The sequence below is a fragment of the Brachyistius frenatus genome, unplaced genomic scaffold (assembly GCF_029030835.1).
Source record: "Brachyistius frenatus isolate BFR_SWC_R1_liver_20210118 unplaced genomic scaffold, ASM2903083v1 Contig_142, whole genome shotgun sequence".
Classification (NCBI taxonomy): Eukaryota; Metazoa; Chordata; class Actinopteri; family Embiotocidae; genus Brachyistius; species Brachyistius frenatus.
In genome coordinates, this window is record NW_027210741.1 from 104,315 (window position 1) to 117,966 (window position 13,652).

The window sequence follows — 13,652 nt, forward strand, 5'->3', positions numbered from 1 at the left end:
TTAAAAAATAAATAAATAAAAAGCACAGTTGCAGCAGGTAAACTTCAGCTGCATTCCTGTTTGAAGGCATGTCCAGTGAAGAGAGAAGAAATTCGTTACCTCATGCCTTATAAAGTATTCATTCGAAGTCAAAGTATTTAAAACAATATTTAAGTATTCATTGCCCTCCTGTGGTCACATAGGGAACTGCAGCATACCATTAAAATGGAACAAACCAAAACATCAAATTCAATCAGTGCAAAAATATATTTTCTTTCCTCTATATATCTTCACCATTTGACACTATTCTTCGTGAATGATGCAGTCATATTTTACAAGGCTGTTAGCTTACGGTCCTACAATTTGTTATTGTTTTTGCAATATGGAATAAAAACCCGACCACTCCAGAGGAAATTAGTGAGTGATTTCATGTTTATTGGTGCTCAGAAGAAGTCTAAATTTTTTATCATATCTGCACTGGATTTACCAATGTGCCGCAATTCTCCTCCTTGACAACAGGAGAGCGATTGAAGACCCACGATGTAAACGCACTTTGGCAAACCATCTCAACTCAGCACTCTAATGCACAGTATAAAAGTAATTTACAGACAAACAGGAATCTTTATGCTATAACACTAAACAAGCATACATCATTATTAATGATGTAATTAGTATCACATATTTTGGTTTGTTTTATTTGTTCATGTTGGTCATTTATTTTGAAAGTATTTACCGGAAACTTTACTATAAAGTCTCTGCAGTTTCTCTCTCTGACCATCAGAGGGCAGCAGAGACTCGTGTTTTTAAATACAGTCAGGTCAACGTTGTACACACTCAAGGGGGAAAAAAAGCTCATTAGCAACTGCTCCTATGTGCTATGTATTTTATGACTTATTACTTAATCACTTAGCTTTTTAAAATTAAAAAAAAAGCCAAGCAAGGCAATCATTGATAACCTACAGAAAATATTCAACATTCAACCAGACACCAGATAATAGAGGTAAAAAGGTGGGTAAGCTTTAAATAAAATCTGTATAAAATAGATAATATGAAGGCACGGAGCCACGTTTTCCCTCACATGAATGCAAACGACAATGTGGTCTTATTTATAATCCACGGATGAATGAAAGGAGTGTCACGTTGAAGTGTTTAGTTCTGCGTATGGGACGTCCCACCACCTCCCTTTCCATCCCAGCCCATCTCTTTTCTGAGCGGTCCTATAAAAATCCTAGGAATCCCAACTGTGCAGCAGAGAAGTGTGTCCATACCGAGCGTCCAGTATGACAGGGATTACTCTGATCTTCTTGTTCCTAGTGATTCCACTTTACAACACCGAGGAGCATGTTGTTAATGGTGAGTAGAATATATTTTTAATCACTCAGAAAACAGAGGATTTGTGTTGACATTTTAAGTTTTCCTATACTTCTATGACCACTTGTTAATTGCTGCTTTTTTAAGTAAGGATTATAAATACTATAAACCTTTAGCATTCTCCAATGTAATAGTTTATTATTTACTACTGGACACAGTGATCTGTTGCTTTGAATGCAACTATCCATTAGATTAGTGTCATTATGTCTAATGTCCAAACTATGTATGAACACGCTGCAAAAAAAAATTCAAATTATCTGTTATTGTAATTTATTTTGTCTGCATGTGGAAAATATTAAATGCCAAAACATTTGTGTAATTTAGATTAAATGCAGACTAACAGTTTACTTTATATTATACTTTTGATATACAATATAGCATATTATTGTAGCTGTAAAATATAGTTCTCCTAATTAAAATTACTGAAATAAACCCACTTTAAGACCTATCAAAAACGTTTATATTTTATTGAAGCAAGATCCTAAAGCATCAAATATTCAGAGTCAAAGATGGTCTAGGTTATGTAGCCTAAATTAAATGAATTCATTGTTGAAGCCCTCTCTAGAGCTAGTACTGTATGAAATTGTGTTGTTAAAGTGCAGCCTTTGTCTCCACTGCAGAGCTGTACACCCTGATAGAAAAGGGTCAGAGCAGCTTTGTGGATCCATTTTTGAGCAACCAGAGCAGGCTGATGGTCAAAGAGCCCTCACTGCCCATCAACGAGCTCCTGGAGAAAAACAGCAAGATAACCGAGTCCAAATTTATCCTGCATCCTCTTCCCTCTGCTGTGTGGCCGAAGCACAGCGACCTGGCCCCCATCCCTCGCCACCACAGTCCCCACAACAAGAGCAAAAAGGGCCCCAAGAGCGACCGTCTGCTGGAGCACAACAGCGACAAAATCCGAGGAGAAACTGTCGGTCTGCTTCCCAAAACCCAGCCGATGGGAGCTGCAAGTGCCGCCGCGAACCGCACGGTGCCGAGAACCACCCAGGACACCCAGTCCAACATCAGTCCGCCCCAGCACACCGAGCCGGAGGGACACCCCAACTCCAGACCCAGACCTCCTCCCCACACACAGCCGCCTGCTCAGCCGCCACAGACGGCCGCTTCTCCGCGCAGAGATCCCCCCAACCGACGCCTGGACCCGGAGGAGAACCGGCCAGGGAAGTCCAGTCTCTATCAGTCTGGTATCGGTGCGGCGACCCGGAACAACAGCCGCCCGCCGGTCCTCTTCAACCGGCGCTCATCCAGCCTGCTCTACCAGTTCGACGTCCTGAGGAGAGGTACGGGAGAGTTTGATGTTTTTTGACCTTGAAGTCTGACCTGTAGGCTATATTATTATTACTGAGGTGTCTATATCTTTGACGTTACTTCCCTTTGGGATTATATTGAAAATAATTAAATTTATGTAAGACTTTAGCCACCTGGACAACACTTTGATGCTTCAATATTCATTACCAGCTATAATCTGTACTTTCTGACCTATAAAATGCTATATGACGTCATCACAGTGACACATAAACCAACATTTTTTGCATTAGGTTACAGAATGAAAATGCTGCATTTGGATGGTCTAATATGAAATATAATTCCTGTGACGTTAAACAAAAGTGTCAGGAGGACAAAAAGTATAAACCTGGAATTTAAAAAAAATGATATCCCAAAATATATAACTTAAACAAAAAGAGGGGAAAAATGAGGGGAAAGCCAACTTTACTTGCTAGTGCATCCTGGGGGCCTATAAAGGTTTAACTTGTTGACCATGTGATTATGTTGTCCCTTGTTTCTGCAGGGGATCTTTGTAGCATCATGTCAACATACTGTCTCCTGTCTATACTAGTGACTAGCAATGCCCCCTATAATACTTTTAACAGTTGGATTTGTTGCTACTTAAGTGGAAATAACAGTAATATCATGATTATACACAGTTCACAGCGGTTGTAGTGACAATGATGGTTTATACATTTCCTCTGGTAGCCATAACCTGGCTGTCACTGGGTCCCTTTATGTGCGATCCTTTTGGGAGGTTATAACAAAACTAATGCAAAGCAAGTGAGAAGGTTCTGATTTTGCAATTAAAACAGAAAATGTAAGACCGGTTTGATCCCCTGTCACACTATCTCCTTCAGTCCCCTGCTGGGTTTTATAATGACAAACTTGTTCTTTCTGATGACACGGGAATGAGAGTCATGGATGACAGACAGTCACTATCTCTTTTTCTCATCTCTATATCTTGCGCTGTTCTTGTTCTCCGCAGAGTCCGACTTCACGCATGACGCCTTCTGCATGAGCGAGTGCAGAAAAGAAAAGGAGGAGAGAGACTATTACTGCTACAGCGAGTTTGGTATGTAACCAATGTGAGGCAGGCTTTGTCAAAGGTAGACAAACAAAAGTGAAATGCTGCAAAAGCTTAAGCAGTCAACGTAAACTCCACTGGTACCTATTGGTGCATGTAGTTGTGTCTGTAAACTCACTTATGTATGTGGTAGTTCACAAGTTGATGACTATCTACTGTTTTAAAGTTTTTATAATAATAAACTCGTGTTTAAAGCCGTGGCAGCTTAACATGAATTATGAGACCATAAGCGGTAGTTTACTTCTAAAACCACATGTTGACAAAATGGTCCTCTCAAAATGGGGCTTATGTTCTCAAGGTCGTGTGTTCCCAAGGTGTGTTCTCAGAATCCTATGTTACAAGGGCCTTGTTCCAAAGTGTTCTATATTACCCCATGTCCTATGTTCCCAAGGTCCTACGTTCCCAAAGCCAGACTTTGCCGCGGGCCCCAAGTTCCCAAAGTAGGTTCTCAGAGTTCTATGTTCCCAACGGTTCTATAGTTCCCAGGGTCCAATGTTCTCAAGGTCCTATGTTTCCGAGGTCCGTGTTCCCAAGGATTTAAGTTCCCAGGGTCCTATTTTCCCTGTAGGGCCCCAAGTTGTAAGGTCCTATGGTTCTCAGGTATCTTCCTAAGGTCCTAAGTTCCCATGGTCCTTTGTTCTCAGGGGTTTAAGTTCCCAGGGTCATATGTTCCCAAAAACCTATGTTTCCAAGGGTTTAAGTTTGCAGGGTCCAAAGTTACCAAGGGCCTATGTTCCAGAGGGTTTAAGTCCCCAGGGTTCTATGTTCCCAATGTCTTGTGGTCCCAAGTTATGGTCCCAAGTTCCTAAATTCCCATGGTACTTTGTTCCACAGGTCCCAAGTCCCCAAAGGCCTATATTCCCAAGGTCTGATGTTCTCCAGCTCTATGTAGCACACAATGGGAAGCTGAAAAAGATGTCTCCAACTCTTTATTATGATAATATGACCTAAATTATTCTGGGTTAGGGTTGAACTGGGGAACATAAGTTATTGGGAAGCTGGGACCCTGGAAACATAAATATGCACCCGGTATAAAGACTGGAAACAAGGGGAAACCGCCTGGCTCTGTTCATAGGTACAGGTGCATAAACCCTGTAAAACCAGTGTCATTCTTTCACTTAACCTCAGACTAGACAAACAAGATCAAATTTAACAAATAGTGACTTTTAGATGTGCTGGTGTGTGGTGCCATTGCCTCCTGTTTTTGCTAAGCGATGCTAACCAGCTGCACAGATTTGAAAAAGGTCGGCCATCTCTTAGCAATCTAAAGTTTTAAATTAACTTTAAAGGTTAAGTCAGAGTGGTATGAATTTCTGATATTGTGGCATTTGACCATGTTTTTCTGTCCTTCTGAAACAGCTGTCAACGGGATTGTCCATGACATTGATGTGTTGCGCAAAGGTATACGGCTCATTACACTGATGGTCAGCAGTGATGGCTTCTACAAGATGAGTCGTCTCTATGTGACCCCAGACAGCTTTTTTTTCAAAGTTCGCCTTTTGGTCTTGGATACCTACAAGTGCAGCAAGCCCTGCCCTGATATCAAACTTGGTGAGTTACAACGGAGTAAGACAAAAGATCTGCCTTTAAACTGGCAGAGAAACTCTGATTTAGTGAAAGAATAAAAGTGCCTCAATACCAGCAAAGCATTGCTGTGCAGGTTGACCTCTTACAGCTTGTAATAACTACTATATACTTATAATAACGTGTCTGTTTTATGGGTTAAATTATGTAGCTATTTAAATGATAAAAAGAAGTAGTATTGTTTGATACATGCTCATATTTCCAGTATTTTTTATTTATCTGGACTTGATCATGGATGATCAAGAGATCAGGTTTAAGATTTAACTTAGAAATTAAGGGACATGTAGAGTTTGATAATTGATATTCTACATAAATGCAATCATTAAGACCCATAAATGAAGAACTGTATGACACGTTTACACCAAAGTATTCCTTTGTGGGATGTGGGAATTCCATTTTCCTGAGATCAGCAGAAGCAGTAACAACCAGCTGCTTAGTGCAAACGTGGAATTTGTTTGACTTTTTTTTTTTTCCAGTCACTCCAACACTCCCTCTGTTTGTTCCCAGGAACCAGATACATTATAATGGGTCAGCTCTACCACCGAAGGCGCCACCTTCCCAATGACCTCTTGAACCTGCTGGGCAGTAAACTGAAGCCCGGCGACGGCCTCCTGCGAAGCAACAACTACGTCAAGAGGTTTAACAAACGGAGACACCAGAAAGCTCTGGAGGCCACCCGTTCCAAATGCAGGTGAACTGGAGATAAGACTATCGCCCCCTACTGCAGGGGAAGACATTAGACATTGCAGCTGACACAAACTGATCTTAACTAACCCTTCAGTATTGCGCAAGACAGAAGAAGACGTGTTTCGGAAGGCATGGATTTACTTTAATATGGACTGTTACGATGTATCATGATATTGGCTCATCTTTTTAACTAATTTGTTAAATTCTCAGTCCTGCCTTGTGGTCTCTTTGAAAGAAAACACAAGCAGCTTCAATTAAAATACAATTTTTGTAACATTTGGGGCACCAAACGAGGTTGTCCCATTAGCACAGTTATTTTCTCAAAGCAGCAACTCCACTCAAACTCCTCATTCATTCATGGCTGGTTCATGAAGTCCCTAAATTATTAAGGTGTCAAACTGGCTTACTTTAAGGGGGAAGTTTAGCTTTAAAGCCCACATTTTTCCATTTAGCAGGGAATTAGTTTAGAAAAACAATATATAATATTTTGTCTTGAGAAAGAGTCACATTTTGTCTCTTTATCCAATCACACACATGAACACACATTTCATGGAGGATCTTTGGCTCACTGTTTTTGTCACTGGCATAGTTGGTACTCGGAGCAAATGTTTAACACATGCGTCCATATTTAACTCTTGAAATCTAGATCCAAATAGACACATTTAAGCAAGATATAGAAGTTTCCCAAAAGTTTCCAGAAATTATAGTTTTTCTGTTTTTTATCACAGTTTCCTTGTCGATTTAATAACTTAGAACCTTGGATATCATTCTGTAAATCCAACATTTATAAATCCTATTTTAATTTGTCATTGATGCTTCCAAAGCAATATGAATGCAAAATATTGTATTGCACTGATTGTTATTGCTTAGTAACACCCAGGCTAGTGCATGATGTCACTGGGTGATATTGGTAAGCAGGAAATACGCTGTTAAATTAAGAAACATTAAGTAAATTAAGTAAATTAAGGGCCTGAAAAAGTTGAAACACAGCACAGTGAAGGAGGAAGAGGAGGGTGGGGGGGAGAAGAGACAGAGAGGGCAGAGGAAAGGCTTATTTTTTTTTTAACTTTAATTATCTGTCCATGATGAAATGCCTGCCTGAGTAGACTGGGACATCAAAAGGGGCCTTGCTGAATGAGGAGGAGGTGTGGTTTTGTTGGGTCTAAGCCATAAATCTAATCGCAGGAATCTGATCCTTCACACACCTGGAGACACGACTCACAGAAGTGCCTCCGTCACAGCTCCCTCTTTGGATGCCTCTTGTTTTGTTGCTTACACAAAAACATACTCCTCTGGGAAGGCCGTTGCTGAAACAGGGTATTTAAAGTATGAAGGCAGGATCAGAGGAAAAGGGAGTTGGGGGGCAAGATGGAGGAGGAATATAGGAGTTTATGTAAAATGACACAGGGAGGGAATTGAAGCGGTAGAGGGGGAGTTGGCTCTGTCTTTCTAAAGGGATTGCTTCTTATTTAATCAAAAATCCCCGGCTTGATTGTAGAACGACCCTGAGCTCATGCTTCTTATGAAAGGGAAATGATTTGCACTGAACGCCTACTTTGCTTTACTAAACTCAATAAAAATGTGTATTTGTTTTGTACTCAACGGCCCTGTGAGGAATTTATTTATCTTTAAACCAACCCCTTCACTCACGCAATCGCATACATCTACCCACAGACTGAGACACTGATCCTCATTCTCATTCCCAGTGGCTGCATGAGAAGAAGTCCCCAAAGTAAGACACTCTAATTAGAGTTTAACAGCCATGGTCTCGGTCTTGCCTCCAGGAAGAGAGACTGACTTGGGAACTTGGATGTTGCGGCAGGCGGGGCTGAGCCTGTCTCCCCCTCCGCATGTCTGTCAGCTCAGGTCGGTTCCCAGGCTCGATGAAGCCTCTATCTGGGATCAGCGCTGGAGGGAACAGATGCAGGCGGGCAGGAAACAGGAGCCTGCTCCACATTGTGGCTACTATCGCAGCGGGAGGACATTCCTCATCGCAGAGGATGTAAAGGAGGAGGAGGAGGGAGAGAAAGGAGGGAGGGGAGGAGAGAGGGTGGGGTAGGTGGGAATGTCTCAGAGTTGCTTCCTGTGTGATAGCCCCCAAACGACTCCGGGCTTGTGGTCATGCGGTGCTTCCAGCATCCACGCGAGTCTCTGGATCCATTTAGTGGTTTGAGTGGGGAGTTAAAGAGATGGAGGTCGAGCAGAAGGGTGTGAGAGGAGAGTAAAAGATCAAAAGCTGGAGGTGGCCTCATGTCATGATGGTCATTTAATCACAGGAATAGTTGTATTTTTCTTTTTTACAGGGGTCATGACCTTGTCCCTCACCTTTCCCTTAAACCTGCAGATAATTGACAAGTTAAGCTGAAGGTTGAACTTGCTGTTTAGGGCCAGATTCATTTACTGAGGGGCCTCAGAGCAACAATCAGCTGTGGGCCGCTGTGGACAGCTCCGTTTCTATCACTCTACTCTGCACTGTTTGTATTAGTGGCCACATTTTATAGTAATATATAAGTCTTTCTACAGACTTGGAGTACAGCTGGGAGTACAGCTAAAACCGCTGGTCATATGTTATATCGAAATATATGCAAATATACGCAAATATGTGCAAAGTGATATTAGCAAGAAGTCGTTTAATCTGTACCGTGGTGTGCTGCGAGGTTCTGTCCTGGGTCCGAGTCTGTTTGCTTTGTGTAGGCTTCCCTTTGAGCAGCTGATTAGTTCATGTTATGGTTCATCGGAATTTGGGTGCATTTGGGGTCTTTTTTTAAGAGGCAGAAGTAGAGATGACAAGAAATAAGGGAAAGAGCGAGAGATGCAACAGAGGTTCCTCTCAGTTTGGGGATGTCGCCGTTCATGGTCAGCGTCTTCACTGCAAAGTCACAGGAAAGCCACACAATAAGTTCCAGGCATCGACCATCATTCTATGCAGATGACACTCAATTATATATCTCATTAAAGTTCTGTACAGTAGCTAAATTGTCCAGTTTTAGTTTGAGAAAATGGATGGCTGATAATGTTGTACAAAAGTATTTCTTTCTTCCTGAACCAGCCGGTAACCAGGTAATGAAAGGGCTCATTTCTCTTTCCTCTGAGATCTGAGCTACTGACTCCTGACCACCATGTAAAGTGCTTGATTCATTCCTTTTTTTTTCCCCAGCTGCGGAGTGTTGCTAAACTCCAGCCAATTTTCTCCCCAGCTGAAATGGAGATTACCCTCACACTCGGGTCTCGACAGTTCCCTCTTAACCAAAACATATCTGGACTGTTTGCAAGTTCAAAATACTGCTGTTAAAGCTTATGACCAGATCATAAAACAGGGCTCCTGACACTGATCTTGATTATTTTACACTGGCGTCCCTTCAACTTCAGAATTAAATTTTAAATTCTTGTGATGCCTTTTAGAGCTGCAGGATCTCACAGCTGCCTATTAAACATCTAGAGCAGCTCCACCTTACCAGTCGGTCTCTTTATGGATGCTGTGACACTTTTAGAAAGTTGCCTTTGCATAATCTTGACTTTTTTCTAATTATGTTTTTAAGTCCCTGCAAGCATACATTTCATATCTGGTCCCATACATACATGTATTTTCATTGTGAAGAATTTTGTGACTTATTCTATAATGGATACCTCAAGAAACTGCCTTTAAGAGAACTTAAAGACCAAAGACAATAACAGAAGACACCATTTAAAAACTGGTGTCAAAAACATTACTTTATTATCTAGGATGAAATGTCCTATCAAGTACAAAAGAGAATTTCTTCAGAGTAGTCACAATCTGTTAAAAACATAGAGTACTTTTAATCTGCAGTTACGTTTCTTCAACATTACTCAAAAAACTGAGAAGTTTTCATTGATATGAATAAATAATACAAGAAATGCAATGTCAATATAGAAGTTATGCTGAACTGGTTGGTTTCTTACAAAAAAAACAACTGTACAAGAGTTACTGTGTCACTCTACCCCGCTCAAAAACCTTTATGCTCACAATATGCAGCACTTTTAATATAAAGAGCAATTTCACCTAAATGTAGAGTTCACTTCAATTAAGGAGAAAAAATAGACAGGTAAAATATACAGGGGGGCTTAGTTGCTGGTTCAAATAGTGAAAAATAAAAGTTTCTACTGCTCTAAAAATGTTCCATCTCTACATATTTGGACAGCAGAAATATACAATAGAGATTACAAACAGTGGATAAAGCACATCATCAGATTACAAAGTGACAGACATTTGTGTGAAAGACATACAAACACAGAGAAGAGGACAGAAGCTCCATTATCTCTCAGCTCTGCTTCTTTTTTTTTTAGTTTTTTTTTTTTTACACAAAACTGTAAAAACTTTGGGATTAAAACTGAAATGTTTGCCTTATTTGTTGACTGTTTTAACACATAAAGACAACTCTGTGTCTTATAGCTGCTTCCCTTCTACAAAACTGCTAATCACAAATTACAAAAATGTTCCCAGATATGCTAAAAATGCAGCTATAAAATTTTCATACAAACCCCGCGGTACAAACGCTCCCCGGTCCCCGCTCAAACTTTACTCCCAGACATACTGCCGCAGACCGCAACATAACTGAGTTGATGCTGAGTGGAAAAGTCCATTATCCAATTACTTAACCATGCTTTGAGGGGGAGTTGAGAGACGTATGTGAGCCAACCTGTCAACCTCAATGAAATGTGCTGGAAGAAGTGGCTGAAAGATAAGGGGAGAGAGACTTACAGACTCAGCCACTGACAGAAACAGACACAGATCTTTAATGGGATGGAGGGAGGTACAGGACTTCTAGTTCAGCCTTGTACAAGTTTCACCTTCCCTGAAGGTCTAACACTCCCCTCTGCTCGCCTCTGGCCCTTTACCTCCTTCAAATGATCAACTTGGAACCAGCTGAGAGTTTTCACTCGCGTTTCAGAGGAACACCAGATTTTGAAAGGTCAAAAGATGGGCAGGATGCAGTGGGTGGGATGTCCTGTCCCGTCCTGGGTGTTTCCCTCTGGAAATTCACATGAAAGCAAGTGGAGTGCTGTTGACTCTCTGAAGGAAAAACTAATCTCAACTATTTTTCAGAAGTCCATCAGCATCAGGTTTGAGAGGGAATGTACAGCGAGATGTGCCCATCACAGACAGGTTTGAAATCGATGTTTAATGAGGCTGGTTCATGCTTCATGCAGGGCTACACACCTGAGGGTATAATCCAAATACTGTGATCTAACTGTGTGAAGAATGGAAGGTGATGCTGCGCATTCATCCAACACTGGCTGAATAAAGCGGGTCTGTAATGCTGACTGGTTTCGATGGGTTTATTTTTTTCTGGTGACAGATGGGTAGTGACGTGTTCTCCGACTAAAGAGCTGCTTTCAGTAATGTAGTCTTTAAATAAGAGAAAAATGAACTCCAAGGTGGATGTGAAGCCTGCATGTTTTGCATATTCAGCCTCATAGGAAACATCTCTTGATATTGTGACCGTGCAAATTTACAGCCATTTCCATGTGAAGCAGGGACTGACCTTGAATAGGATGTTTGTATCGTGAAAATGTGAAATGTAAGGGCCTCAGAGTGGGAAGAACAAGAAGCTGAATCTTTGCTATAGAGGGTACACAAAACAAATTAGTGATCAGCTACAGAGTGAACTTGGGAGAGTCTGCTGCTGCCAGGAGATTAGACCGCAACTGAACATCCAACCACCTGACTAATCAACTTCTTCTCTTGGCGTCCTGCTTCTCCGTCTGCGTCTTTCTTCCCACCGAGGCGCTACACTGGCGGGAAAGGCTGGCTGGGACGTAATGAGGCTGCCGCCGCCCTGCGTCTGGTCTGAAGGTGGGACTTCTCTGTCGTTATGTCCCACTGACACTTTGGATGAAAAGGGGCTTTTCGATTCACTTCTGTCCCTTTAGCGCTGCAACGCCAGTGTTGGTGGGTGGGCACTTTGACAACGGGTCGGGGGAGCGAGGGGGTGGGGGAGGGCTGTCCTCCACTCGGGTTCAGATGCAGCCTGACTTGGACCGTGGGTACCTTAATCATTCAGGGGAAACCACAAGGCTTGTCTTTTTGACAGCTGTTAGATGGGAGCTAAGAGGCTGCTGACTGTAGCTTGTTGTTATGTGACCTACAGAGACAGGCAAAGAGAGGAGGAGGAAAGCAGTTGGAAAACTTCTTGTTTTTCTTTTTTTATTAAAAGCTTTACAATATGACAAAATATGACTAGGGGGAAAATACAAAATAACAAACAATACAAAAACATGTATTGGATGCCAGTGGGTCAGACACTTTGACATAGACCAAGCAGCCATGTTGGTGAAATGCTATTGAAATGTGTGATGTGATGTCCACCCAACAATGTATATACAAGGACTGTTTTTTTTTTTTTTTTTTTTTAAGCGGAGACCGCCAAGCTCGCCATATTTAGAATAGGACAGCTAAACTAGATTTTTCTCCACTCTATCTTTACAATTTCTACCATTATTTCCTTTAGAACATAAAAATAGTCCTTCACAAAAAGATATAGTATGAACATAAAATAATATTATACATGGATACAGCCAATAAAAAGAACCTAATAAATGTTGCATGCTTGGTTTAAAATTCTCCGCTAAGAAATGAGGTAAAAATGTTCTGCTGCAGCATGTTATGACCAATACAATAGACAACTGTTCTATCAAATTAAGATAAATTATGTGTGTGTGAAACTTAAGTCTGATTTTACAATCAAAATCATTAGCGATCTGTTTTTCCAAAATTTAATCCCATCAAAGAGAATGACAAGCTTAGCAAAACTTAATATTTTGCCTTATATCCAACTCAAATATAAACAAAATGTCATCTGTTGCGAGAGTGTAAGAAAATACATTTTCCCTTGAATGCTTTGTGCTACCAACATGGCTGCCATTACTAGACAGTAGAAACTTTTTTTTGTTTGTTTCCTTTAGCTTTTAAAATAAAAAATGATCACACCTGATGTGTGGCGTCATATATGCACTTTCTTACAAAGTTTTTAACGCTGTTTTAAACAAGTAAAAACAGCAACATCCAGGATAACAAATTAGGTTTTGTTTGTTTTAAGAGTGACCTCAGCACCCAGGAGTTTGACATCACAATCTGCAAGAGAGAGAGACAGAGAATGGATGGTGTCAATACATGCAGGTGGAGTACATCACCATTGTTGGCATATAAAGCTGGATGCAAACCACAAGACCTCAAATAATTAAACATTATAGCTGAGGTGCTCATAAAAACTCAATGTTTTGAGATAATAAAGCTGAGATCTCACCACCAACAGAAAAACTCACCATGAAATGTTCAGCTGGTTCATTACTAAATAACCAAATTGAAGCACAGCAAAGCCATTTAAAAGACCATAATAACAATATATATATATATATATGTATATAAATAATTGGTTCTCAACTAGTGAGTAACAATGAATGAGTGCTTGAAAAATAATTTGAGGGGGGAAAAAAAGGTCAAACTTTTATTTTGAAGTCTACAGAATTTCTGCCGCTGCGCTTTTATTTTGAAAGGCATAGGTTCCCCATGACGCAGCATGCACGCAGTAACAGTTTGCTGCCAGTGTTATTGTGACAATAACGACCAAACTAACTCCGTAACATCAGTAGTTAGTTCTCAGCATTTGTAAACAGGTTCAGGATTAGATAAATCTGGTTTGATTTACTTAATTCA

General features: G+C 40.8%; 2 protein-coding genes across 7 annotated transcripts in view; one reads left to right on the forward strand and one right to left on the reverse strand.

Moving 5' to 3' along the window:
• Positions 1-1,244: 1,244 nt before the first annotated feature.
• On the forward strand, positions 1,245-6,981 carry LOC138630801 (UPF0450 protein C17orf58 homolog). Its single transcript, XM_069715372.1, has 5 exons — positions 1,245-1,332; positions 1,971-2,633; positions 3,608-3,694; positions 5,066-5,257; positions 5,798-6,981. The coding sequence occupies exons 1-5, from the start codon at positions 1,260-1,262 to the stop codon at positions 5,983-5,985; spliced, it is 1,203 nt and encodes a 400-aa protein (XP_069571473.1). The 5' UTR covers positions 1,245-1,259; the 3' UTR covers positions 5,986-6,981.
• A 2,689-nt stretch (positions 6,982-9,670) lies between these two features.
• LOC138630848 (nucleosome-remodeling factor subunit BPTF-like) overlaps positions 9,671-13,652 on the reverse strand; it is a 48,780-nt gene continuing 44,798 nt past the window's right edge. For 5 of the 6 annotated variants that reach the window (XM_069715438.1, XM_069715434.1, XM_069715437.1 and 2 more), the window contains one exon: positions 9,671-12,081. In XM_069715438.1, the coding sequence (XP_069571539.1) occupies positions 12,045-12,081 (37 nt within the window). In that variant the 3' untranslated portion in view covers positions 9,671-12,044. The other variant, XM_069715435.1, reaches the window with a different exon arrangement.

Coding starts and splice junctions, on each gene's coding strand:
- LOC138630801 (XM_069715372.1), top strand. CDS start 1,260: ATGACAGGGATTACTCTGATCTTCTTGTTCCTAGTGATTCCACTTTAC. Junction 2,634..3,607: donor GTTCGACGTCCTGAGGAGAG/GTACGGGAGAGT, acceptor TGTTCTCCGCAG/AGTCCGACTTCACGCATGAC. Junction 3,695..5,065: donor TTACTGCTACAGCGAGTTTG/GTATGTAACCAA, acceptor CTTCTGAAACAG/CTGTCAACGGGATTGTCCAT.